The sequence below is a fragment of the Nyctibius grandis genome, chromosome 4, assembly GCF_013368605.1.
Source record: "Nyctibius grandis isolate bNycGra1 chromosome 4, bNycGra1.pri, whole genome shotgun sequence".
NCBI classification, from domain to species: Eukaryota; Metazoa; Chordata; class Aves; order Nyctibiiformes; family Nyctibiidae; genus Nyctibius; species Nyctibius grandis.
Window position 1 is genome coordinate 64,157,204 of NC_090661.1, and position 24,724 is coordinate 64,181,927.

Consider the following 24,724-nt stretch of genomic DNA (forward strand, 5'->3'; position numbering starts at 1 on the left):
ATGATTCTATAACAGAAGGATCTCCCTTACCTTTCTGAACCTCCAGTCCTTGTGTCAATCATTCTAAATCGATTCTAACCCAATTTTCCCTCTGTTCCCCCCATGTAGTAAGTGAACCTTGCCACTGAACTCTGTTAAGTTGCACTTTTATCTAAACACTCTTCCCTGACAAAATGGCAGCGGGATCTTGGGGTGGTGTTCTGTGCCAGACCATTACCACCGTATTTAGAAACTGTACTGTCATTAAGCAGCCACTTCAGCTGATAGTGGGGTATACTCAAGCCTTTTGCAAATTTAAGCAGGGATTTTTCAGAATGAGAAAATGTTAACAGCACTATCAGTAACTCATGCTACTCGAGTTATTATTCATATGGTGAGTTTATTGTGAATTAAGAATAAAGACAGTGTTTTAATGATACATGTGAAGGCTGTCACATATGCACTCTGGTTTTCGTTGTGCACTTGAGAGAAGCATTAATATAAACAAAGAAGTAAATAATTATATACATCTCCTTTCCCAGAAAAATCTTTGAAGCAATTCCACCAGTGTGGCAGACCATTCTGTGCATTTAACTATCCAGTAAATATATACATAAAAATTTATTTATCCACATTTTAATAATTATTCTTTGTCAGCATGTTTTATTTTGATATCTTAAAAATGTGAATTAGTTATGTGTTTTTTGGTCTTGAATATATTCTGTTGTTTTTCTTTAAAATTCTTTTAAGGCTAAATGTGACCCATCACAATAGTCAAAAAATGAAAAGAGAGGAAGGGGTAAAGCGTTAGACTCTCTACACTAGTATTTTGTTTTTATTTTGCATTGTAAAATGTTTGTGGAATATGCATATTACCTTAGCTGAAATAAAGAAAAATATTTTAGTAACAAAGCAAAAGTAGGTCAGAAAGGTCAAAAATCTAAACAGGTAAGTATAGTTCTCATAGTACTAGTTTATACTCCATTCTGGAAATAATCTTTTATCTAAACATAATTGGTGTGTTTTTAAGAAGCCTATTTAACAAGTCTTTTTGCTATCATTGAGCCTTTCAATGGTTTACTTTCATGGTTCAGGTACCTTTTCAGACTTTGCTAAAACTATGTGCTCCTTCTGTACCTGTAGAAATTGTTGCCTCTGGGGCAGAGTTGAAGAAACCGGTATGTTTATTAGTGAACAGTATAGCACATCTGTGTACTTGAAAATGCAAATGTGGTAAATTCTGTTCAACAGTTTTCATAAATATCAGCTTTGGGTTTTGTTTAATTTTCAGTTACTAGAAAATTAAGAAATTTTTTTTTTTTCTGTATGTGTGTATTATTTTTTTTCATCGAAGGTGAAGAAAAGACAATCTTCATTTGGTTGTATCTCCAGGAATATTAGATTGACTATCTTTTTCTTCCTCCAACAAGATCAGTTCAGTTCTTGCTGAAGATGTCACGATAGTTTGAGAAACTGAAACGTTAGATGAGGCCCCATCAATTTCAACTTTTTCACCTTCTGTTGTTTCTTTAGGTGACAAGCTTTCTTGTGCATCAAAAAATACATCAGGTTTATCTGATGGGCTATCTTCATCTGAGATTCTTCCCTCCTTATGACCTGTCTCTTCTTTGTCAACAGTCTTAGCCTTTTTGGAAGGAGATGTGAAACCAAGCTTGGGAAATCTAAACCATCCAGCTTTTTCAGTTTGCTTAGAAGAATCATGATCTGATGTGTCAGCAGGTTTCACATCTTCGGGAACTGATTTTTTTACTTCTGTTTTTGAATCTGTGCTTGTTTCATCACCAGAAGATGAAAAGCCAATACTTGGGAGCCAAAATTTGAATCTTCTGGGAGATCTTTTACTATCAGTCTTTTCTTTTTCATTGGTTATATCTTTTTCTTCATCTTCTAGAGCTTCAGCTACATCCTCATCTTTAGAGAGAGGATCTGCAGTTATTCCGTCTGGTGACCTATCAGGATGACTCTCTTCAGGTATAATGGAAGGCTTTACTTCGGCAGCAAATGTTTTTAACTTTGGTAAACTTACTTCTCCACTAGATTCTTCAGTCTCACTCTGTGGTTTAACAGATAGTTTAAGCTCAGAACCCTGTGCTGCTACTCTGAAGCTTTCATCAGCACATTTAGGTTTGCTCACTGATACATCTTCTGTTGAAGATGGCTGCTCGACTAGCACTTCTAAGTTGCTATGTGATTCAGGCAACTTCACCTTGAGCAGTGAGAATCCCAAAGCAGCAGTTTTGACTTCTGATGAGAGAATCTCAGATTCTTTCACTATTTCAGTAGTGTAAATCTCACACCTTTCAATGGCAACATGTTCAGGTTCTACTTTCTCACTCACTTCTTGGCCCTCTACGTAGGACCAATGAATATCTTGCCCTGCATTTGAAAGGGAGGACTCTATGGTAGTAGTCATCTGTGCAGTTTTAATGTTAGGTTCAGTCAGCATTAGAATTTTGCTTTTTGCTTTTTGAATACCACCCTCTAGAGCCTCTTGTGTTTCTTCAGGGATAGCAGAGCTTCCTTGCGGTTGCACTACTTCCATGTCAGTACTAGATCCCTTTGGATCTGTTACCGTCTTTGACACTGAAACATCAGCTTCAGTTGGGAGAGCTTTGAAAGTGAATCTTGGTATTTTTAGATTGGGAATTTTTATATTTACTTCTGGGCCACCTTGTGATTTGTCCACTGTTTCCACTGTTATTCTGGCAGATGCTTCCATATGATCTAGAGTTGGACTTGTCAGGCCAATGGATCTCTCTGATTTTTGAAACTGCATTTCTGCTGTGCCTGTTTCAGTTTTAGATACTGAATCAGCTTCTGACTTTGGCAACTTGATATCATCTTCAAAACCTTTTACTTCTGAATGCAACACTCCAAACTTTGGAATCTTAAACTCGTATGTTTTAATTTTACTTGTTTCTGCTCTATCTTCTACTTGCACTTCCACCACTGCAGACATGTCCTTTTCAACATTCTTCACTTGAAATTTCATTTCAGGATCTACTCTAGCAATTTTAACATCCATTTTCACTCCTGGAACTTCTACCTCTAGATCTTTCAGCTTAGCCGTAACATAAGCACCATCTTCTGATCCCCCTATTGTAGACCATTCACATGTAGGCCTTTTAAATTGGCTTCCTTCACTATCTTTTCCTATCATTTTCATCTCACCCTTTATCTTTCCTTTTTTAGTAACTGCCTCTTGATTTTGAACATCTAGCTCTTCCTTTGGAAGACTAACATGTATTTTCTCCTGTGTTGCATCCTGAGTAATTTCAGCTGATGATGGTTTACATCCTGCTCCTGAAGTCTCTAACTTAGTGGAACTTTCTACCTTTGGGACTTCTATATCCTGTGATCTGACTTTATGCTCTTCAAGAGTCAGAGTACGCGCAGGAAACCTATTTATTAAACAGTTGTCTTTGTCAATTTCTGAAGCACTTAGGTATGATTTAGACAATTCTGCTGAAGACACTGTGAATTCTGAAGTATGCATTGTTTGTCCTTCAGCACCATGATTAACGATGTCTGTGTAAGTTTCAGTTTTTTGAATATTCACTCTACTATCTGTTCTTTCTGCGAATAATGAAATATCTCCTTCAATCTTTGGCAAGCTAACATCAGAATCTCCTAATTTTGAAATCCTTTCTTTTCCAATAATAATTTCAGTGACTGCATGTTGTAATGAGAAGGTATTTTCAGGAACACTTGTTTCAGTTTGTACTTTGGCAGAGGGAACGCCTGCCTGAGTTTTTTCCATACTTCTTTCAATATCAGCATCACCTTTTTTTTCCTTTAAGGATGTCCTGCCAAATGCAGGTATTCTGAATTTTGGCATTCTAAACCATCCCTGATGTTCTTCAGTCTGAACTTCTTCAGCTTTTATTTCATGTTCTTCTTTTAATTTTATTTCTTTCTCCTCAAGGCTCTCAATAGCTCCCTCTGTCATTGGTTTAGACACAGACTGGGGGCTTATGTCTACTTTTGGAGCTTCAGTGCCAGCTGTCAGAACTTGGGGTGTTTTTATCTTACAAACATAAACACCTACTCCAGGATCTGACATATCAGATGTAAGTTCTGATGCTGGAACTCCCACAGCAATGTCAGCAATTTCTGTTGCCATTTTTAGCTGGGGTAGCTCAGCTTCTATTTTTGGAGAGCTGATCTCTGTCTCTGGGCCTTTCCCTTTTGTTAGGGAGATTCCAAACTTTGGCTTCTGGAATTTGGGCATTTTAATCTTCCCTTCAGGACCTTCCAATTTCATCTTTCTTCCATCCGCAGTTGATGATCTTTCTGTTACTATATCAGGGCTCCTCAGTTCAATTGAAGCTGCTTCTTTGGGGAACTTCATACCTGTTTTTTGAATAGTATCTTCATTGGTAGAACTCGGTTTTAGGACAACCTGTTGAAAACTCCCCTCCAAGGGAGGCAGAGCAGCATCACTCTTTGCTGAGCTGACTCTCATGTCAGTTTTGCAGGCTCCAGTTTCCATTTTGGAAAACTCCAGAGTGGGGATCTTAACATCAGCCAGTTTTATGCTTATTTGTGCCCCTTCTTCTGTCCTTTCGGAATGACTTCTTTCTATATCAGGTATCTGTATTGAGTCATCACCCTCTCTTTCTGTTTTAGGAATAGTAGCATCAACTTCAGCTTTTGGTGAATGTGTCTGAGATTTGGGAACCTTGATTTTGGAGAGTGAAATTTTAGGCATGGTGAATTGAGGCTTTTTATTCGGACTTTTTTGTTCAACTTTTCCTGCAGATATTTCCAGATCAAGGGCTGGCCCAGTACCTTGGTCATCAGTTGCAGTTCCTCTAACTTCTGTGTCTATTCTACCTGACATTATGGCAAGTTTATGATCTTCCAAATTTGCTCCAGAATCCATTTTAACACTTGCTTCCTTCTTTGGTGACCAACTGAAGGATGGAAGTTTGAATTTTGGCATTTTGAAATGTCCTTCTTTCTCTTCTCCATCTCCATCTTGCTTTATTTCTCCTTTGATTTTTAGTGCTGCATCTGAATCCTGAATATCACTGTCTGGTTTTGGAATAGAAATGTCAGTTGATGGGAGGTCAACATCAGCCTCTGCTACCTTATTGTCATCTTTGGTCATTTTGACTTTAGGTCTGTAAGTTTCTGTTCCTGTACCATATTCTACCTCCAAATTTGGTGCTTCAACAGCAATGTCAGCTATTTCTACCATTGCTTTTAGTTGGGGAACCTTGACTTCTGATTTGGATTGGCTGAACTCCTTTTCTGACTCTTTCCCTTTAGAATGTGTAATTCCAAACTTTGGCATTTGGAATTTTGACATTTTTGTTTTCCCTTCAGGACCTCCCATTTTTATTTCTACATCACCCACAGCAATTTCACTTTGTGTTCTTTCAACACTTGTGTCGGGACTCTTCACCTCAAGGGAGCCTTCAGTTATCATCTTAATATCTGAAGTGGAGAGGCTGGTATTAGCAGCAGCTGATTTCAATGTCAGGTCATCACCTTCACATGTAGGAAGTATGACCTCACTTGTAGGCATGCTAATATCCATCTCTATTTTGGGAGCTTTGACTTTTGGTGTGGAAAATTCCAAAGTTGGGACTGTAACTTTTGGCATTTTTATGCCCATTCCTGCCCCTTCTGAACTACTCTCTTTCTTATATTTCTGTACTGAAACACCCTCATTTTCTTGTTTGGGACCACAAACGTCAGTTTCCAGAATGGGCAGAGAAACCTGCACTTTTTGACCCTTTATTTTAGGGAATGAGATCTTTGGCATGATAAATTGGGACTTCTTGTGTCTGCCCTTTTCACCATCTTTTTCTGTTGATGTATCAAATTCCACATGAAGGTATTGATTCTCTGGGGTAGGAAATGTTAATTCAGATTCTGTGTCTCCAGATAAAGTGGGTCCTTCCAGATGTCCCTCAACTTCAGAAGGAGCAATAGGTTCTTTCTTTGGTGACCAACTAAATGAAGACAGCTTGAATTTTGATGTTTTAAATTTGTTTTCTTTCTCCTCAGTGTCCTTCTCTCCTGAGATTACTTCCTGTTCTCCCTTGCCCTTTAAATCTGGGCCATGGATTTCCAGTTCTAATTTTGGTGTGGTAACTTCCATTGATGGGATACTGACATCAAACTTTTGTGCATCAAGAACAACTTCAGATGAAGGCTTGTGCATCTTTACACCTAATTCAGCATCAGGGATCTGAGTTGGTTTTTCAGTATCAGTGTAAGTATCAGTCATATTAGATATTATCATTCCCTTGGAAATTTCAGATTCCACATTAGGACCAACGTCACTTTCTGATGATTTTCCTTTAGACCAACCAATTCCAAATTTTGGTTTTCGGAATTTAGGTATTTTAACTGTAAACTCTGCATCACCCACAGATATTTCAGCAGCTGCTGTTTTCCCTCCTGGCTTCAGACTTCCTTGCTCCAAAGAAACATCTTCATTTAAAATTTCAAAATCTGTTACTGAAATATTCTCATCAGCAAGAGATGATATTTTTGATTCAGATTCTGCTAGATTCATTTGATATTTAGTAAGAGTAATATCCCCTTTTGGTAAAGGGGAATCCTCTGAAAGTTTAGATAAATCAATATCAACTTTAGAGAAACCCAAGCTAGGAATTCTGAATTTAGTATTTCTAGACGCACTATCTCCCTTACTGTCATGAAGAAGTTGAGATCCGACACTGCCTGACAGAACAGAAGGAGATTCCTCTGTTAGAGAATAACAAAGACTTTCCGACACAGAAACGTCAACTCCAGACTTACACTGTGGCTGAGGTTTAGAACTTTTAGAAAGGGAAACCTTTGGCATTCTAAATAGAGAACCTTTAGCTTTGCTCATCTCATCCTCTTTTCCAGAGGAGGGATCTATGACAACGTCAAAAGGGGGCGCTTGGATCTCGGCCGCGGGCAGGGTCACGTCGACTTCGGCGCTTCCCGAGGGCACCGTCACCTGGGGCTCCTTGAGGCTGACGTCCACGTCAGCGGCCGCGGGGCCCTTGGCCTCTCTGCTGCTGGACCAGCCAAAAGAAGGCATGCTGAACTTGGGCATCTTGAACTTGCCGTCCTTGATCTTGGCGGCCTCCTTCTCCGGGGCTTTTGCTTCCCCTTCGAGGGTGAGGGCCGCCTCGGGCGCCTGCAGGTCGACGCTGGCCTTTGGAAGGGTGACGTCGACGGACGGGAGGCTGATGTCCACCTTGGGAGCTTTGATGTCAGCTTTGGGCATTTTGAGGGAGGGCTTCTCCACCTTCCAGCCGACCCCTTCGGTTTTGGCGCCGGGGATGTCGGCTTTGAGGCTCAGCGCGGGGCCCTCCCCTGCGGCCGTCACGGTGGCGGAGGGGAGGTCGACGTCTGCGGTGGGCAGGCTGACCTCGCCTTCCAGCCCTTCCGCCTTGGGAGGCGACACTCCAAATTTGGGCTTGTCGAACTTGGGCAGCTTAAGCTTTCCTTTCAGGCCCGCGGCTTGCAGCTCGGCTCCGTCAAGCGAGCCTTCGCCAGAGGGCACTTTGAGGTCTATCTCGGGCGCCTGGAGCTCGAGGGAGCCTTCGACGGAGGGCAGCTTGATGTCAGGGGCCGCGATGCTGACGTCGCCGGCCGTGATGCTGATGTCGCCGGCGCGGGCCTTGAGGTCTGCCTCTGGGAGGCTGGCATCGACTTTGTGCAGGCTGACGTCCGCGTCCAGTTTGGGAGCCTTGACGGTCGGCTTGGAGAAGACCACGCTGGGCACCTTGACTTTCGGCATGTGTATTTTCATGCCACCGCCCTCAACCTTGCCGGCAGCCACGTCCAGGCCGCCTTCGGCGTCAGGGCCCTGCAGGGCGAGTTCGCCCTCCTGGACTTCGGCCTGGGCTTTGGGCAGTGAGACCTCGGCCTTTGGCAGGCTGACCTGCACGTGGGGAGCTTTGACTTTGGGCAGCTTGACGCTGGGCATCTTGACGTCGGGCATCTTGAACCGACCTTTCTCGCCGTCTCCTCCGGCGGCCGTCTCGACGCTCACCTCCACGCCGGGCGCTTGGATCTCGGCCGCGGGCAGGGTCACGTCGACTTCGGCGCTTCCCGAGGGCACCGTCACCTGGGGCTCCTTGAGGCTGACGTCCACGTCAGCGGCCGCGGCGCCCTTGGCCTCTCTGCTGCTGGACCAGCCAAAAGAAGGCATGCTGAACTTGGGCATCTTGAACTTGCCGTCCTTGATCTTGGCGGCCTCCTTCTCCGGGGCTTTTGCTTCCCCTTCGAGGGTGAGGGCCGCCTCGGGCGCCTGCAGGTCGACGCTGGCCTTTGGAAGGGTGACGTCGACGGACGGGAGGCTGATGTCCACCTTGGGAGCTTTGATGTCAGCTTTGGGCATTTTGAGGGAGGGCTTCTCCACCTTCCAGCCGGCCCCTTCGGTTTTGGCGCCGGGGATGTCGGCTTTGAGGCTCAGCGCGGGGCCCTCCCCTGCGGCCGTCACGGTGGCGGAGGGGAGGTCGACGTCTGCGGTGGGCAGGCTGACCTCGCCTTCCAGCCCTTCCGCCTTGGGAGGCGACACTCCAAATTTGGGCTTGTCGAACTTGGGCAGCTTAAGCTTTCCTTTCAGGCCCGTGGCTTGCAGCTCGGCTCCGTCAAGCGAGCCTTCGCCAGAGGGCACTTTGAGGTCTATCTCGGGCGCCTGGAGCTTGAGGGAGCCTTCGACGGAGGGCAGCTTGATGTCAGGGGCCGCGATGCTGACGTCGCCGGCCGCGATGCTGATGTCGCCGGCGCGGGCCTTGAGGTCTGCCTCTGGGAGGCTGGCATCGACTTTGTGCAGGCTGACGTCCGCGTCCAGTTTGGGAGCCTTGACGGTCGGCTTGGAGAAGACCACGCTGGGCACCTTGACTTTCGGCATGTGTATTTTCATGCCACCGCCCTCAACCTTGCCGGCAGCCACGTCCAGGCCGCCTTCGGCGTCGGGGCCCTGCAGGGCGAGTTCGCCCTCCTGGACTTCGGCCTGGGCTTTGGGCAGTGAGACCTCGGCCTTTGGCAGGCTGACCTGCACGTGGGGAGCTTTGACTTTGGGCAGCTTGACGCTGGGCATCTTGACGTCGGGCATCTTGAACCGACCTTTCTCGCCGTCTCCTCCGGCGGCCGTCTCGACGCTCACCTCCACGCCGGGCGCTTGGATCTCGGCCGCGGGCAGGGTCACGTCGACTTCGGCGCTTCCCGAGGGCACCGTCACCTGGGGCTCCTTGAGGCTGACGTCCACGTCAGCGGCCGCGGGGCCCTTGGCCTCTCTGCTGCTGGACCAACCAAAAGAAGGCATGCCGAACTTGGGCATCTTGAACTTGCCGTCCTTGGTCTTGGCGGCCTCCTTCTCCGGGGCTTTTGCTTCCCCTTCGAGGGTGAGGGCCGCCTCGGGCGCCTGCAGGTCGACGCTGGCCTTTGGAAGGGTGACGTCGACGGACGGGAGGCTGATGTCCACCTTGGGAGCTTTGATGTCAGCTTTGGGCATTTTGAGGGAGGGCTTCTCCACCTTCCAGCCAACCCCTTCGGTTTTGGCGCCGGGGATGTCGGCTTTGAGGCTCAGCGCGGGGCCCTCCCCTGCGGCCGTCACGGTGGCGGAGGGGAGGTCGACGTCTGCGGTGGGCAGGCTGACCTCGCCTTCCAGCCCTTCCGCCTTGGGAGGCGACACTCCAAATTTGGGCTTGTCGAACTTGGGCAGCTTAAGCTTTCCTTTCAGGCCCGCGGCTTGCAGCTCGGCTCCGTCAAGCGAGCCTTCGCCAGAGGGCACTTTGAGGTCTATCTCGGGCGCCTGGAGCTCGAGGGAGCCTTCGACGGAGGGCAGCTTGATGTCAGGGGCCGCGATGCTGACGTCGCCGGCCGTGATGCTGATGTCGCCGGCGCGGGCCTTGAGGTCTGCCTCTGGGAGGCTGGCATCGACTTTGTGCAGGCTGACGTCCGCGTCCAGTTTGGGAGCCTTGACGGTCGGCTTGGAGAAGACCACGCTGGGCACCTTGACTTTCGGCATGTGTATTTTCATGCCACCGCCCTCAACCTTGCCGGCAGCCACGTCCAGGCCGCCTTCGGCGTCGGGGCCCTGCAGGGCGAGTTCGCCCTCCTGGACTTCGGCCTGGGCTTTGGGCAGTGAGACCTCGGCCTTTGGCAGGCTGACCTGCACGTGGGGAGCTTTGACTTTGGGCAGCTTGACGCTGGGCATCTTGACGTCGGGCATCTTGAACCGACCTTTCTCGCCGTCTCCTCCGGCGGCCGTCTCGACACTCACCTCCACGCCGGGCGCTTGGATCTCGGCCGCGGGCAGGGTCACGTCGACTTCGGCGCTTCCCGAGGGCACCGTCACCTGGGGCTCCTTGAGGCTGACGTCCACGTCAGCGGCCGCGGCGCCCTTGGCCTCTCTGCTGCTGGACCAACCAAAAGAAGGCATGCCGAACTTGGGCATCTTGAACTTGCCGTCCTTGGTCTTGGCGGCCTCCTTCTCCGGGGCTTTTGCTTCCCCTTCGAGGGTGAGGGCCGCCTCGGGCGCCTGCAGGTCGACGCTGGCCTTTGGAAGGGTGACGTCGACGGACGGGAGGCTGATGTCCACCTTGGGAGCTTTGATGTCAGCTTTGGGCATTTTGAGGGAGGGCTTCTCCACCTTCCAGCCGACCCCTTCGGTTTTGGCGCCGGGGATGTCGGCTTTGAGGCTCAGCGCGGGGCCCTCCCCTGCGGCCGTCACGGTGGCGGAGGGGAGGTCGACGTCTGCGGTGGGCAGGCTGACCTCGCCTTCCAGCCCTTCCGCCTTGGGAGGCGACACTCCAAATTTGGGCTTGTCGAACTTGGGCAGCTTAAGCTTTCCTTTCAGGCCCGCGGCTTGCAGCTCGGCTCCGTCAAGCGAGCCTTCGCCAGAGGGCACTTTGAGGTCTATCTCGGGCGCCTGGAGCTCGAGGGAGCCTTCGACGGAGGGCAGCTTGATGTCAGGGGCCGCGATGCTGACGTCGCCGGCCGCGATGCTGATGTCGCCGGCGCGGGCCTTGAGGTCTGCCTCTGGGAGGCTGGCATCGACTTTGTGCAGGCTGACGTCCGCGTCCAGTTTGGGAGCCTTGACGGTCGGCTTGGAGAAGACCACGCTGGGCACCTTGACTTTCGGCATGTGTATTTTCATGCCACCGCCCTCAACCTTGCCGGCAGCCACGTCCAGGCCGCCTTCGGCGTCGGGGCCCTGCAGGGCGAGTTCGCCCTCCTGGACTTCGGCCTGGGCTTTGGGCAGTGAGACCTCGGCCTTTGGCAGGCTGACCTGCACGTGGGGAGCTTTGACTTTGGGCAGCTTGACGCTGGGCATCTTGACGTCGGGCATCTTGAACCGACCTTTCTCGCCGTCTCCTCCGGCGGCCGTCTCGACGCTCACCTCCACGCCGGGCGCTTGGATCTCGGCCGCGGGCAGGGTCACGTCGACTTCGGCGCTTCCCGAGGGCACCGTCACCTGGGGCTCCTTGAGGCTGACGTCCACGTCAGCGGCCGCGGCGCCCTTGGCCTCTCTGCTGCTGGACCAGCCAAAAGAAGGCATGCCGAACTTGGGCATCTTGAACTTGCCGTCCTTGGTCTTGGCGGCCTCCTTCTCCGGGGCTTTTGCTTCCCCTTCGAGGGTGAGGGCCGCCTCGGGCGCCTGCAGGTCGACGCTGGCCTTTGGAAGGGTGACGTCGACGGACGGGAGGCTGATGTCCACCTTGGGAGCTTTGATGTCAGCTTTGGGCATTTTGAGGGAGGGCTTCTCCACCTTCCAGCCGACCCCTTCGGTTTTGGCGCCGGGGATGTCGGCTTTGAGGCTCAGCGCGGGGCCCTCCCCTGCGGCCGTCACGGTGGCGGAGGGGAGGTCGACGTCTGCGGTGGGCAGGCTGACCTCGCCTTCCAGCCCTTCCGCCTTGGGAGGCGACACTCCAAATTTGGGCTTGTCGAACTTGGGCAGCTTAAGCTTTCCTTTCAGGCCCGCGGCTTGCAGCTCGGCTCCGTCAAGCGAGCCTTCGCCAGAGGGCACTTTGAGGTCTATCTCGGGCGCCTGGAGCTCGAGGGAGCCTTCGACGGAGGGCAGCTTGATGTCAGGGGCCGCGATGCTGACGTCGCCGGCCGCGATGCTGATGTCGCCGGCGCGGGCCTTGAGGTCTGCCTCTGGGAGGCTGGCATCGACTTTGTGCAGGCTGACGTCCGCGTCCAGTTTGGGAGCCTTGACGGTCGGCTTGGAGAAGACCACGCTGGGCACCTTGACTTTCGGCATGTGTATTTTCATGCCACCGCCCTCAACCTTGCCGGCAGCCACGTCCAGGCCGCCTTCGGCGTCGGGGCCCTGCAGGGCGAGTTCGCCCTCCTGGACTTCGGCCTGGGCTTTGGGCAGTGAGACCTCGGCCTTTGGCAGGCTGACCTGCACGTGGGGAGCTTTGACTTTGGGCAGCTTGACGCTGGGCATCTTGACGTCGGGCATCTTGACGTCGGGCATCTTGAACCGACCTTTCTCGCCGTCTCCTCCGGCGGCCGTCTCGACGCTCACCTCCACGCCGGGCGCTTGGATCTCGGCCGCGGGCAGGGTCACGTCGACTTCGGCGCTTCCCGAGGGCACCGTCACCTGGGGCTCCTTGAGGCTGACGTCCACGTCAGCGGCCGCGGGGCCCTTGGCCTCTCTGCTGCTGGACCAGCCAAAAGAAGGCATGCCGAACTTGGGCATCTTGAACTTGCCGTCCTTGGTCTTGGCGGCCTCCTTCTCCGGGGCTTTTGCTTCCCCTTCGAGGGTGAGGGCCGCCTCGGGCGCCTGCAGGTCGACGCTGGCCTTTGGAAGGGTGACGTCGACGGACGGGAGGCTGATGTCCACCTTGGGAGCTTTGATGTCAGCTTTGGGCATTTTGAGGGAGGGCTTCTCCACCTTCCAGCCGACCCCTTCGGTTTTGGCGCCGGGGATGTCGGCTTTGAGGCTCAGCGCGGGGCCCTCCCCTGCGGCCGTCACGGTGGCGGAGGGGAGGTCGACGTCTGCGGTGGGCAGGCTGACCTCGCCTTCCAGCCCTTCCGCCTTGGGAGGCGACACTCCAAATTTGGGCTTGTCGAACTTGGGCAGCTTAAGCTTTCCTTTCAGGCCCGCGGCTTGCAGCTCAGCTCCGTCAAGCGAGCCTTCGCCAGAGGGCACTTTGAGGTCTATCTCGGGCGCCTGGAGCTCGAGGGAGCCTTCGACGGAGGGCAGCTTGATGTCAGGGGCCGCGATGCTGACGTCGCCGGCCGCGATGCTGATGTCGCCGGCGCGGGCCTTGAGGTCTGCCTCTGGGAGGCTGGCATCGACTTTGTGCAGGCTGACGTCCGCGTCCAGTTTGGGAGCCTTGACGGTCGGCTTGGAGAAGACCACGCTGGGCACCTTGACTTTCGGCATGTGTATTTTCATGCCACCGCCCTCAACCTTGCCGGCAGCCACGTCCAGGCCGCCTTCGGCGTCGGGGCCCTGCAGGGCGAGTTCGCCCTCCTGGACTTCGGCCTGGGCTTTGGGCAGTGAGACCTCGGCCTTTGGCAGGCTGACCTGCACGTGGGGAGCTTTGACTTTGGGCAGCTTGACGCTGGGCATCTTGACGTCGGGCATCTTGAACCGACCTTTCTCGCCGTCTCCTCCGGCGGCCGTCTCGACGCTCACCTCCACGCCGGGCGCTTGGATCTCGGCCGCGGGCAGGGTCACGTCGACTTCGGCGCTTCCCGAGGGCACCGTCACCTGGGGCTCCTTGAGGCTGACAGTCCACGTCAGCGGCCGCGGGGCCCTTGGCCTCTCTGCTGCTGGACCAGCCAAAAGAAGGCATGCCGAACTTGGGCATCTTGAACTTGCCGTCCTTGGTCTTGGCGGCCTCCTTCTCCGAGGCTTTTGCTTCCCCTTCGAGGGTGAGGGCCGCCTCGGGCGCCTGCAGGTCGACGCTGGCCTTTGGAAGGGTGACGTCGACGGACGGGAGGCTGATGTCCACCTTGGGAGCTTTGATGTCAGCTTTGGGCATTTTGAGGGAGGGCTTCTCCACCTTCCAGCCGACCCCTTCGGTTTTGGCGCCGGGGATGTCGGCTTTGAGGCTCAGCGCGGGGCCCTCCCCTGCGGCCGTCACGGTGGCGGAGGGGAGGTCGACGTCTGCGGTGGGCAGGCTGACCTCGCCTTCCAGCCCTTCCGCCTTGGGAGGCGACACTCCAAATTTGGGCTTGTCGAACTTGGGCAGCTTAAGCTTTCCTTTCAGGCCCGCGGCTTGCAGCTCGGCTCCGTCAAGCGAGCCTTCGCCAGAGGGCACTTTGAGGTCTATCTCGGGCGCCTGGAGCTCGAGGGAGCCTTCGACGGAGGGCAGCTTGATGTCAGGGGCCGCGATGCTGACGTCGCCGGCCGCGATGCTGATGTCACCGGCGCGGGCCTTGAGGTCTGCCTCTGGGAGGCTGGCATCGACTTTGTGCAGGCTGACGTCCGCGTCCAGTTTGGGAGCCTTGACGGTCGGCTTGGAGAAGACCACGCTGGGCACCTTGACTTTCGGCATGTGTATTTTCATGCCACCGCCCTCAACCTTGCCGGCAGCCACGTCCAGGCCGCCTTCGGCGTCGGGGCCCTGCAGGGCGAGTTCGCCCTCCTGGACTTCGGCCTGGGCTTTGGGCAGTGAGACCTCGGCCTTTGGCAGGCTGACCTGCACGTGGGGAGCTTTGACTTTGGGCAGCTTGACGCTGGGCATCTTGACGTCGGGCATCTTGAACCGACCTTTCTCGCCGTCTCCTCCGGCGGCCGTCTCGACGCTCACCTCCACGCCGGGCGCTTGGATCTCGGCCGCGGGCAGGGTCACGTCGACTTCGGCGCTTCCCGAGGGCACCGTCACCTGGGGCTCCTTGAGGCTGACGTCCACGTCAGCGGCCGCGGGGCCCTTGGCCTCTCTGCTGCTGGACCAGCCAAAAGAAGGCATGCCGAACTTGGGCATCTTGAACTTGCCGTCCTTGGTCTTGGCGGCCTCCTTCTCCGGGGCTTTTGCTTCCCCTTCGAGGGTGAGGGCCGCCTCGGGCGCCTGCAGGTCGACGCTGGCCTTTGGAAGGGTGACGTCGACGGACGGGAGGCTGATGTCCACCTTGGGAGCTTTGATGTCAGCTTTGGGCATTTTGAGGGAGGGCTTCTCCACCTTCCAGCCGGCCCCTTCGGTTTTGGCGCCGGTGATGTCGGCTTTGAGGCTCAGCGCGGGGCCCTCCCCTGCGGCCGTCACGGTGGCGGAGGGGAGGTCGACGTCTGCGGTGGGCAGGCTGACCTCGCCTTCCAGCCCTTCCGCCTTGGGAGGCGACACTCCAAATTTGGGCTTGTTCAACTTGGGCAGCTTAAGCTTTCCTTTCAGGCCCGCGGCTTGCAGCTCGGCTCCGTCAAGTGAGCCTTCGCCAGAGGGCACTTTGAGGTCTATCTCGGGCGCCTGGAGCTCGAGGGAGCCTTCGACGGAGGGCAGCTTGATGTCAGGGGCCGCGATGCTGACGTCGCCGGCCGCGATGCTGATGTCGCCGGCGCGGGCCTTGAGGTCTGCCTCTGGGAGGCTGGCATCGACTTTGTGCAGGCTGACGTCCGCGTCCAGTTTGGGAGCCTTGACGGTCGGCTTGGAGAAGACCACGCTGGGCACCTTGACTTTCGGCATGTGTATTTTCATGCCACCGCCCTCAACCTTGCCGGCAGCCACGTCCAGGCCGCCTTCGGCATCGGGGCCCTGCAGGGCGAGTTCGCCCTCCTGGACTTCGGCCTGGGCTTTGGGCAGTGAGACCTTGGCCTTTGGCAGGCTGACCTGCACGTGGGGAGCTTTGACTTTGGGCAGCTTGACGCTGGGCATCTTGACGTCGGGCATCTTGAACCGACCTTTCTCGCCGTCTCCTCCGGCGGCCGTCTCGACGCTCACCTCCACGCCGGGCGCTTGGATCTCGGCCGCGGGCAGGGTCACGTCGACTTCGGCGCTTCCCGAGGGCACCGTCACCTGGGGCTCCTTGAGGCTGACGTCCACGTCAGCGGCCGCGGGGCCCTTGGCCTCTCTGCTGCTGGACCAGCCAAAAGAAGGCATGCCGAACTTGGGCATCTTGAACTTGCCGTCCTTGGTCTTGGCGGCCTCCTTCTCCGGGGCTTTTGCTTCCCCTTCGAGGGTGAGGGCCGCCTCGGGCGCCTGCAGGTCGACGCTGGCCTTTGGAAGGGTGACGTCGACGGACGGGAGGCTGATGTCCACCTTGGGAGCTTTGATGTCAGCTTTGGGCATTTTGAGGGAGGGCTTCTCCACCTTCCAGCCGACCCCTTCGGTTTTGGCGCCGGGGATGTCGGCTTTGAGGCTCAACGCGGGGCCCTCCCCTGCGGCCGTCACGGTGGCGGAGGGGAGGTCGACGTCTGCGGTGGGCAGGCTGACCTCGCCTTCCAGCCCTTCCGCCGTGGGAGGCGACACTCCAAATTTGGGCTTGTCGAACTTGGGCAGCTTAAGCTTTCCTTTCAGGCCCGCGGCTTGCAGCTCGGCTCCGTCAAGTGAGCCTTCGCCAGAGGGCACTTTGAGGTCTATCTCGGGCGCCTGGAGCTCGAGGGAGCCTTCGACGGAGGGCAGCTTGATGTCAGGGGCCGCGATGCTGACGTCGCCGGCCGCGATGCTGATGTCGCCGGCGCGGGCCTTGAGGTCTGCCTCTGGGAGGCTGGCATCGACTTTGTGCAGGCTGACGTCAGCGTCCAGTTTGGGAGCCTTGACGGTCGGCTTGGAGAAGACCACGCTGGGCACCTTGACTTTCGGCATGTGTATTTTCATGCCACCGCCCTCAACCTTGCCGGCAGCCACGTCCAGGCCGCCTTCGGCATCGGGGCCCTGCAGGGCGAGTTCGCCCTCCTGGACTTCGGCCTGGGCTTTGGGCAGTGAGACCTTGGCATTTGGCAGGCTGACCTGCACGTGGGGAGCTTTGACTTTGGGCAGCTTGACGCTGGGCATCTTGACATCGGGCATCTTGAACCGACCTTTCTCGCCGTCTCCTCCGGCGGCCGTCTCGACGCTCACCTCCACGCCGGGCGCTTGGATCTCGGCCGCGGGCAGGGTCACGTCGACTTCGGCGCTTCCCGAGGGCACCGTCACCTGGGGCTCCTTGAGGCTGACGTCCACGTCAGCGGCCGCGGGGCCCTTGGCCTCTCTGCTGCTGGACCAGCCAAAAGAAGGCATGCCGAACTTGGGCATCTTGAACTTGCCGTCCTTGGTCTTGGCGGCCTCCTTCTCCGGGGCTTTTGCTTCCCCTTCGAGGGTGAGGGCCGCCTCGGGCGCCTGCAGGTCGACGCTGGCCTTTGGAAGGGTGACGTCGACGGACGGGAGGCTGATGTCCACCTTGGGAGCTTTGATGTCAGCTTTGGGCATTTTGAGGGAGGGCTTCTCCACCTTCCAGCCGGCCCCTTCGGTTTTGGCGCCGGGGATGTCGGCTTTGAGGCTCAGCGCGGGGCCCTCCCCTGCGGCCGTCACGGTGGCGGAGGGGAGGTCGACGTCTGCGGTGGGCAGGCTGACCTCGCCTTCCAGCCCTTCCGCCTTGGGAGGCGACACTCCAAATTTGGGCTTGTCGAACTTGGGCAGCTTAAGCTTTCCTTTCAGGCCCGCGGCTTGCAGCTCGGCTCCGTCAAGCGAGCCTTCGCCAGAGGGCACTTTGAGGTCTATCTCGGGCGCCTGGAGCTCGAGGGAGCCTTCGACGGAGGGCAGCTTGATGTCAGGGGCCGCGATGCTGACGTCGCCGGCCGCGATGCTGATGTCGCCGGCGCGGGCCTTGAGGTCTGCCTCTGGGAGGCTGGCATCGACTTTGTGCAGGCTGACATCCGCGTCCAGTTTGGGAGCCTTGACGGTCGGCTTGGAGAAGACCACGCTGGGCACCTTGACTTTCGGCATGTGTATTTTCATGTCACCGCCCTCAACCTTGCCGGCAGCCACGTCCAGGCCGCCTTCGGCGTCGGGGCCCTGCAGGGCGAGTTCGCCCTCCTGGACTTCGGCCTGGGCTTTGGGCAGTGAGACCTCGGCCTTTGGCAGGCTGACCTGCACGTGGGGAGCTTTGACTTTGGGCAGCTTGACGCTGGGCATCTTGACGTCGGGCATCTTGAACCGACCTTTCTCGCCGTCTCCTCCGGCGGCCGTCTCGACGCTCACCTCCACGCCGGGCGCTTGGATCTCGGCCGCGGGCAGGGTCACGTCGACTTCGGCGCTTCCCGAGGGCACCGTCACCTGGGGCTCCTTGAGGCTGACGTCCACGTCAGCGGCCGCGGGGCCCTTGGCCTCTCTGCTGCTGGACCAGCCAAAAGAAGGCATGCCGAACTTGGGCATCTTGAACTTGCCGTCCTTGGTCTTGGCGGCCTCCTTCTCCGGGGCTTTTGCTTCCCCTTCGAGGGTGAGGGCCGCCTCGGGCGCCTGCAGGTCGACGCTGGCCTTTGGAAGGGTGACGTCGACGGACGGGAGGCTGATGTCCACCTTGGGAGCTTTGATGTCAGCTTTGGGCATTTTGAGGGAGGGCTTCTCCACCTTCCAGCCGACCCCTTCGGTTTTGGCGCCGGGGATGTCGGCTTTGAGGCTCAACGCGGGGCCCTCCCCTGCGGCCGTCACGGTGGCGGAGGGGAGGTCGACGTCTGCGGTGGGCAGGCTGACCTCGCCTTCCAGCCCTTCCGCCTTGGGAGGCGACACTCCAAATTTGGGCTTGTCGAACTTGGGCAGCTTAAGCTTTCCTTTCAGGCCCGCGGCTTGCAGCTCAGCTCCGTCAAGCGAGCCTTCGCCAGAGGGCACTTTGAGGTCTATCTCGGGCGCCTGGAGCTCGAGGGAGCCTTCGACGGAGGGCAGCTTGATGTCAGGGGCCGCGATGCTGACGTCGCCGGCCGCGATGCTGATGTCGCCGGCGCGGGCCTTGAGGTCTGCCTCTGGGAGGCTGGCATCGACTTTGTGCAGGCTGACGTCCGCGTCCAGTTTGGGAGCCTTGACGGTCGGCTTGGAGAAGACCACGCTGGGCACCTTGACTTTCGGCATGTGTATTTTCATGCCACCGCCCTCAACCTTGCCGGCAGCCACGTCCAGGCCGCCTTCGGCGTCAGGGCCCTGCAGGGCGAGTTCGCCCTCCTGGACTTCGGCCTGGGCTTTGGGCAGTGAGACCTCGGCCTTTGGCAGGCTGACCTGCACGTGGGGAGCTTTGACTTTGGGCAGCTTGACGCTGGGCATCTTGACGTCGGGCATCTTGAACCGACCTTTCTCGCCGTCTCCTCCGGCGGCCGTCTCGACGCTCACCTCCACGCCGGGCGCTTGGATCTCGGCCGCGGGCAGGGTCACGTCGACTTCGGCGCTTCCCGAGGGCACCGTCACCTGGGGCTCCTTGAGGCTGACATCCACGTCAGCGGCCGCGGGGCCCTTGGCCTCTCTGCTGCTGGACCAGCCAAAAGAAGGCATGCCGAACTTGGGCATCTTGAACTTGCCGTCCTTGGTCTTGGCGGCCTCCTTCTCCGAGGCTTTTGCTTCCCCTTCGAGGGTGAGGGCCGCCTCGGGCGCCTGCAGGTCGACGCTGGCCTTTGGAAGGGTGACGTCGACGGACGGGAGGCTGATGTCCACCTTGGGAGCTTTGATGTCAGCTTTGGGCATTTTGAGGGAGGGCTTCTCCACCTTCCAGCCGACCCCTTCGGTTTTGGCGCCGGGGATGTCGGCTTTGAGGCTCAACGCGGGGCCCTCCCCTGCGGCCGTCACGGTGGCGGAGGGGAGGTCGACGTCTGCGGTGGGCAGGCTGACCTCGCCTTCCAGCCCTTCCGCCTTGGGAGGCGACACTCCAAATTTGGGCTTGTCGAACTTGGGCAGCTTAAGCTTTCCTTTCAGGCCCGCGGCTTGCAGCTCAGCTCCGTCAAGCGAGCCTTCGCCAGAGGGCACTTTGAGGTCTATCTCGGGCGCCTGGAGCTCGAGGGAGCCTTCGACGGAGGGCAGCTTGATGTCAGGGGCCGCGATGCTGACGTCGCCGGCCGCGATGCTGATGTCGCCGGCGCGGGCCTTGAGGTCTGCCTCTGGGAGGCTGGCATCGACTTTGTGCAGGCTGACGTCCGCGTCCAGTTTGGGAGCCTTGACGGTCGGCTTGGAGAAGACCACGCTGGGCACCTTGACTTTCGGCATGTGTATTTTCATGCCACCGCCCTCAACCTTGCCGGCAGCCACGTCCAGGCCGCCTTCGGCGTCGGGGCCCTGCAGGGCGAGTTCGCCCTCCTGGACTTCGGCCTGGGCTTTGGGCAGTGAGACCTCGGCCTTTGGCAGGCTGACCTGCACGTGGGGAGCTTTGACTTTGGGCAGCTTGACGCTGGGCATCTTGACGTCGGGCATCTTGAACCGACCTTTCTCGCCGTCTCCTCCGGCGGCCGTCTCGACGCTCACCTCCACGCCGGGCGCTTGGATCTCGGCCGCGGGCAGGGTCACGTCGACTTCGGCGCTTCCCGAGGGCACCGTCACCTGGGGCTCCTTGAGGCTGACGTCCACGTCAGCGGCCGCGGGGCCCTTGGCCTCTCTGCTGCTGGACCAGCCAAAAGAAGGCATGCCGAACTTGGGCATCTTGAACTTGCCGTCCTTGGTCTTGGCGGCCTCCTTCTCCGGGGCTTTTGCTTCCCCTTCGAGGGTGAGGGCCGCCTCGGGCGCCTGCAGGTCGACGCTGGCCTTTGGAAGGGTGACGTCGACGGACGGGAGGCTGATGTCCACCTTGGGAGCTTTGATGTCAGCTTTGGGCATTTTGAGGGAGGGCTTCTCCACCTTCCAGCCGACCCCTTCGGTTTTGGCGCCGGGGATGTCGGCTTTGAGGCTCAGCGCGGGGCCCTCCCCTGCGGCCGTCACGGTGGCGGAGGGGAGGTCGACGTCTGCGGTGGGCAGGCTGACCTCGCCTTCCAGCCCTTCCGCCTTGGGAGGCGACACTCCAAATTTGGGCTTGTCGAACTTGGGCAGCTTAAGCTTTCCTTTCAGGCCCGCGGCTTGCAGCTCGGCTCCGTCAAGCGAGCCTTCGCCAGAGGGCACTTTGAGGTCTATCTCGGGCGCCTGGAGCTCGAGGGAGCCTTCGACGGAGGGCAGCTTGATGTCAGGGGCCGCGATGCTGACGTCGCCGGCCGCGATGCTGATGTCGCCGGCGCGGGCCTTGAGGTCTGCCTCTGGGAGGCTGGCATCGACTTTGTGCAGGCTGACGTCCGCGTCCAGTTTGGGAGCCTTGACGGTCGGCTTGGAGAAGACCACGCTGGGCACCTTGACTTTCGGCATGTGTATTTTCATGCCACCGCCCTCAACCTTGCCGGCAGCCACGTCCAGGCCGCCTTCGGCGTCGGGGCCCTGCAGGGCGAGTTCGCCCTCCTGGACTTCGGCCTGGGCTTTGGGCAGTGAGACCTCGGCCTTTGGCAGGCTGACCTGCACGTGGGGAGCTTTGACTTTGGGCAGCTTGACGCTGGGCATCTTGACGTCGGGCATCTTGAACCGACCTTTCTCGCCGTCTCCTCCGGCGGCCGTCTCGACGCTCACCTCCACGCCGGGCGCTTGGATCTCGGCCGCGGGCAGGGTCACGTCGACTTCGGCGCTTCCCGAGGGCACCGTCACCTGGGGCTCCTTGAGGCTGACGTCCACGTCAGCGGCCGCGGGGCCCTTGGCCTCTCTGCTGCTGGACCAGCCAAAAGAAGGCATGCCGAACTTGGGCATCTTGAACTTGCCGTCCTTGGTCTTGGCGGCCTCCTTCTCCGAGGCTTTTGCTTCCCCTTCGAGGGTGAGGGCCGCCTCGGGCGCCTGCAGGTCGACGCTGGCCTTTGGAAGGGTGACGTCGACGGACGGGAGGCTGATGTCCACCTTGGGAGCTTTGATGTCAGCTTTGGGCATTTTGAGGGAGGGCTTCTCCACCTTCCAGCCAACCCCTTCGGTTTTGGCGCCGGGGATGTCGGCTTTGAGGCTCAGCGCGGGGCCCTCCCCTGCGGCCGTCACGGTGGCGGAGGGGAGGTCGACGTCTGCGGTGGGCAGGCTGACCTCGCCTTCCAGCCCTTCCGCCTTGGGAGGCGACACTCCAAATTTGGGCTTGTCGAACTTGGGCAGCTTAAGCTTTCCTTTCAGGCCCGCGGCTTGCAGCTCGGCTCCGTCAAGCGAGCCTTCGCCAGAGGGCACTTTGAGGTCTATCTCGGGCGCCTGGAGCTCGAGGGAGCCTTCGACGGAGGGCAGCTTGATGTCAGGGGCCGCGATGCTGACGTCGCCGGCCGCGATGCTGATGTCGCCGGCGCGGGCCTTGAGGTCTGCCTCTGGGAGGCTGGCATCGACTTTGTGCAGGCTGACGTCCGCGTCCAGTTTGGGAGCCTTGACGGTCGGCTTGGAGAAGACCACGCTGGGCACCTTGACTTTCGGCATGTGTATTTTCATGCCACCGCCCTCAACCTTGCCGGCAGCCACGTCCAGGCCGCCTTCGGCGTCGGGGCCCTGCAGGGCGAGTTCGCCCTCCTGGACTTCGGCCTGGGCTTTGGGCAGTGAGACCTCGGCCTTTGGCAGGCTGACCTGCACGTGGGGAGCTTTGACTTTGGGCAGCTTGATGCTGGGCATCTTGACGTCGGGCATCTTGAACCGACCTTTCTCGCCGTCTCCTCCGGCGGCCGTCTCGACGCTCACCTCCACGCCGGGCGCTTGGATCTCGGCCGCAGGCAGGGTCACGTCGACTTCGGCGCTTCCCGAGGGCACCGTCACCTGGGGCTCCTTGAGGCTGACGTCCACGTCAGCGGCCGCGGGGCCCTTGGCCTCTCTGCTGCTGGACCAGCCAAAAGAAGGCATGCCGAACTTGGGCATCTTGAACTTGCCGTCCTTGGTCTTGGCGGCCTCCTTCTCCGGGGCTTTTGCTTCCCCTTCGAGGGTGAGGGCCGCCTCGGGCGCCTGCAGGTCGACGCTGGCCTTTGGAAGGGTGACGTCGACGGACGGGAGGCTGATGTCCACCTTGGGAGCTTTGATGTCAGCTTTGGGCATTTTGAGGGAGGGCTTCTCCACCTTCCAGCCGACCCCTTCGGTTTTGGCGCCGGGGATGTCGGCTTTGAGGCTCAGCGCGGGGCCCTCCCCTGCGGCCGTCACGGTGGCGGAGGGGAGGTCGACGTCTGCGGTGGGCAGGCTGACCTCGCCTTCCAGCCCTTCCGCCTTGGGAGGCGACACTCCAAATTTGGGCTTGTCGAACTTGGGCAGCTTAAGCTTTCCTTTCAGGCCCGCGGCTTGCAGCTCGGCTCCGTCAAGCGAGCCTTCGCCAGAGGGCACTTTGAGGTCTATCTCGGGCGCCTGGAGCTCGAGGGAGCCTTCGACGGAGGGCAGCTTGATGTCAGGGGCCGCGATGCTGACGTCGCCGGCCGCGATGCTGATGTCGCCGGCGCGGGCCTTGAGGTCTGCCTCTGGGAGGCTGGCATCGACTTTGTGCAGGCTGATGTCCGCGTCCAGTTTGGGAGCCTTGACGGTCGGCTTGGAGAAGACCACGCTGGGCACCTTGACTTTCGGCATGTGTATTTTCATGCCACCGCCCTCAACCTTGCCGGCAGCCACGTCCAGGCCGCCTTCGGCATCGGGGCCCTGCAGGGCGAGTTCGCCCTCCTGGACTTCGGCCTGGGCTTTGGGCAGTGAGACCTCGGCCTTTGGCAGGCTGACCTGCACGTGGGGAGCTTTGACTTTGGGCAGCTTGACGCTGGGCATCTTGACGTTGGGCATCTTGAACCGACCTTTCTCGCCGTCTCCTCCGGCGGCCGTCTCGACGCTCACCTCCACGCCGGGCGCTTGGATCTCGGCCGCGGGCAGGGTCACGTCGACTTCGGCGCTTCCCGAGGGCACCGTCACCTGGGGCTCCTTGAGGCTGACGTCCACGTCAGCGGCCGCGGGGCCCTTGGCCTCTCTGCTGCTGGACCAGCCAAAAGAAGGCATGCCGAACTTGGGCATCTTGAACTTGTCGTCCTTGGTCTTGGCGGCCTCCTTCTCCGGGGCTTTTGCTTCCCCTTCGAGGGTGAGGGCCGCCTCGGGCGCCTGCAGGTCGACGCTGGCCTTTGGAAGGGTGACGTCGACGGACGGGAGGCTGATGTCCACCTTGGGAGCTTTGATGTCAGCTTTGGGCATTTTGAGGGAGGGCTTCTCCACCTTCCAGCCGGACCCCTTCGGTTTTGGCGCCGGGGATGTCGGCTTTGAGGCTCAGCGCGGGGCCCTCCCCTGCGGCCGTCACGGTGGCGGAGGGGAGGTCGACGTCTGCGGTGGGCAGGCTGACCTCGCCTTCCAGCCCTTCCGCCTTGGGAGGCAACACTCCAAATTTGGGCTTGTCGAACTTGGGCAGCTTAAGCTTTCCTTTCAGGCCCGCGGCTTGCAGCTCGGCTCCGTCAAGCGAGCCTTCGCCAGAGGGCACTTTGAGGTCTATCTCGGGCGCCTGGAGCTCGAGGGAGCCTTCGACGGAGGGCAGCTTGATGTCAGGGGCCGCGATGCTGACGTCGCCGGCCGCGATGCTGATGTCGCCGGCGCGGGCCTTGAGGTCTGCCTCTGGGAGGCTGGCATCGACTTTGTGCAGGCTGATGTCCGCGTCCAGTTTGGGAGCCTTGACGGTCGGCTTGGAGAAGACCACGCTGGGCACCTTGACTTTCGGCATGTGTATTTTCATGCCACCGCCCTCAACCTTGCCGGCAGCCACGTCCAGGCCGCCTTCGGCATCGGGGCCCTGCAGGGCGAGTTCGCCCTCCTGGACTTCGGCCTGGGCTTTGGGCAGTGAGACCTCGGCCTTTGGCAGGCTGACCTGCACGTGGGGAGCTTTGACTTTG

The 24,724-nt window shown here is 57.8% G+C and overlaps 1 protein-coding gene across 1 annotated transcript in view; it reads right to left on the reverse strand.

Annotated features, from left to right (window-relative positions):
- Nucleotides 1-359: 359 nt before the first annotated feature.
- Nucleotides 360-24,724, reverse strand: part of AHNAK2 (AHNAK nucleoprotein 2) — a 33,792-nt gene continuing 9,427 nt past the window's right edge. The window contains exons 8-9 of the mRNA XM_068397389.1: nt 15,705-24,059; nt 360-13,453 (exon numbers count right to left, since the gene is read on the reverse strand). Of these exons, the coding sequence (XP_068253490.1) occupies nt 1,352-13,453; nt 15,705-24,059 (20,457 nt within the window). The 3' untranslated portion in view covers nt 360-1,351. The remainder of the gene's footprint in view (nt 13,454-15,704; nt 24,060-24,724) is intronic.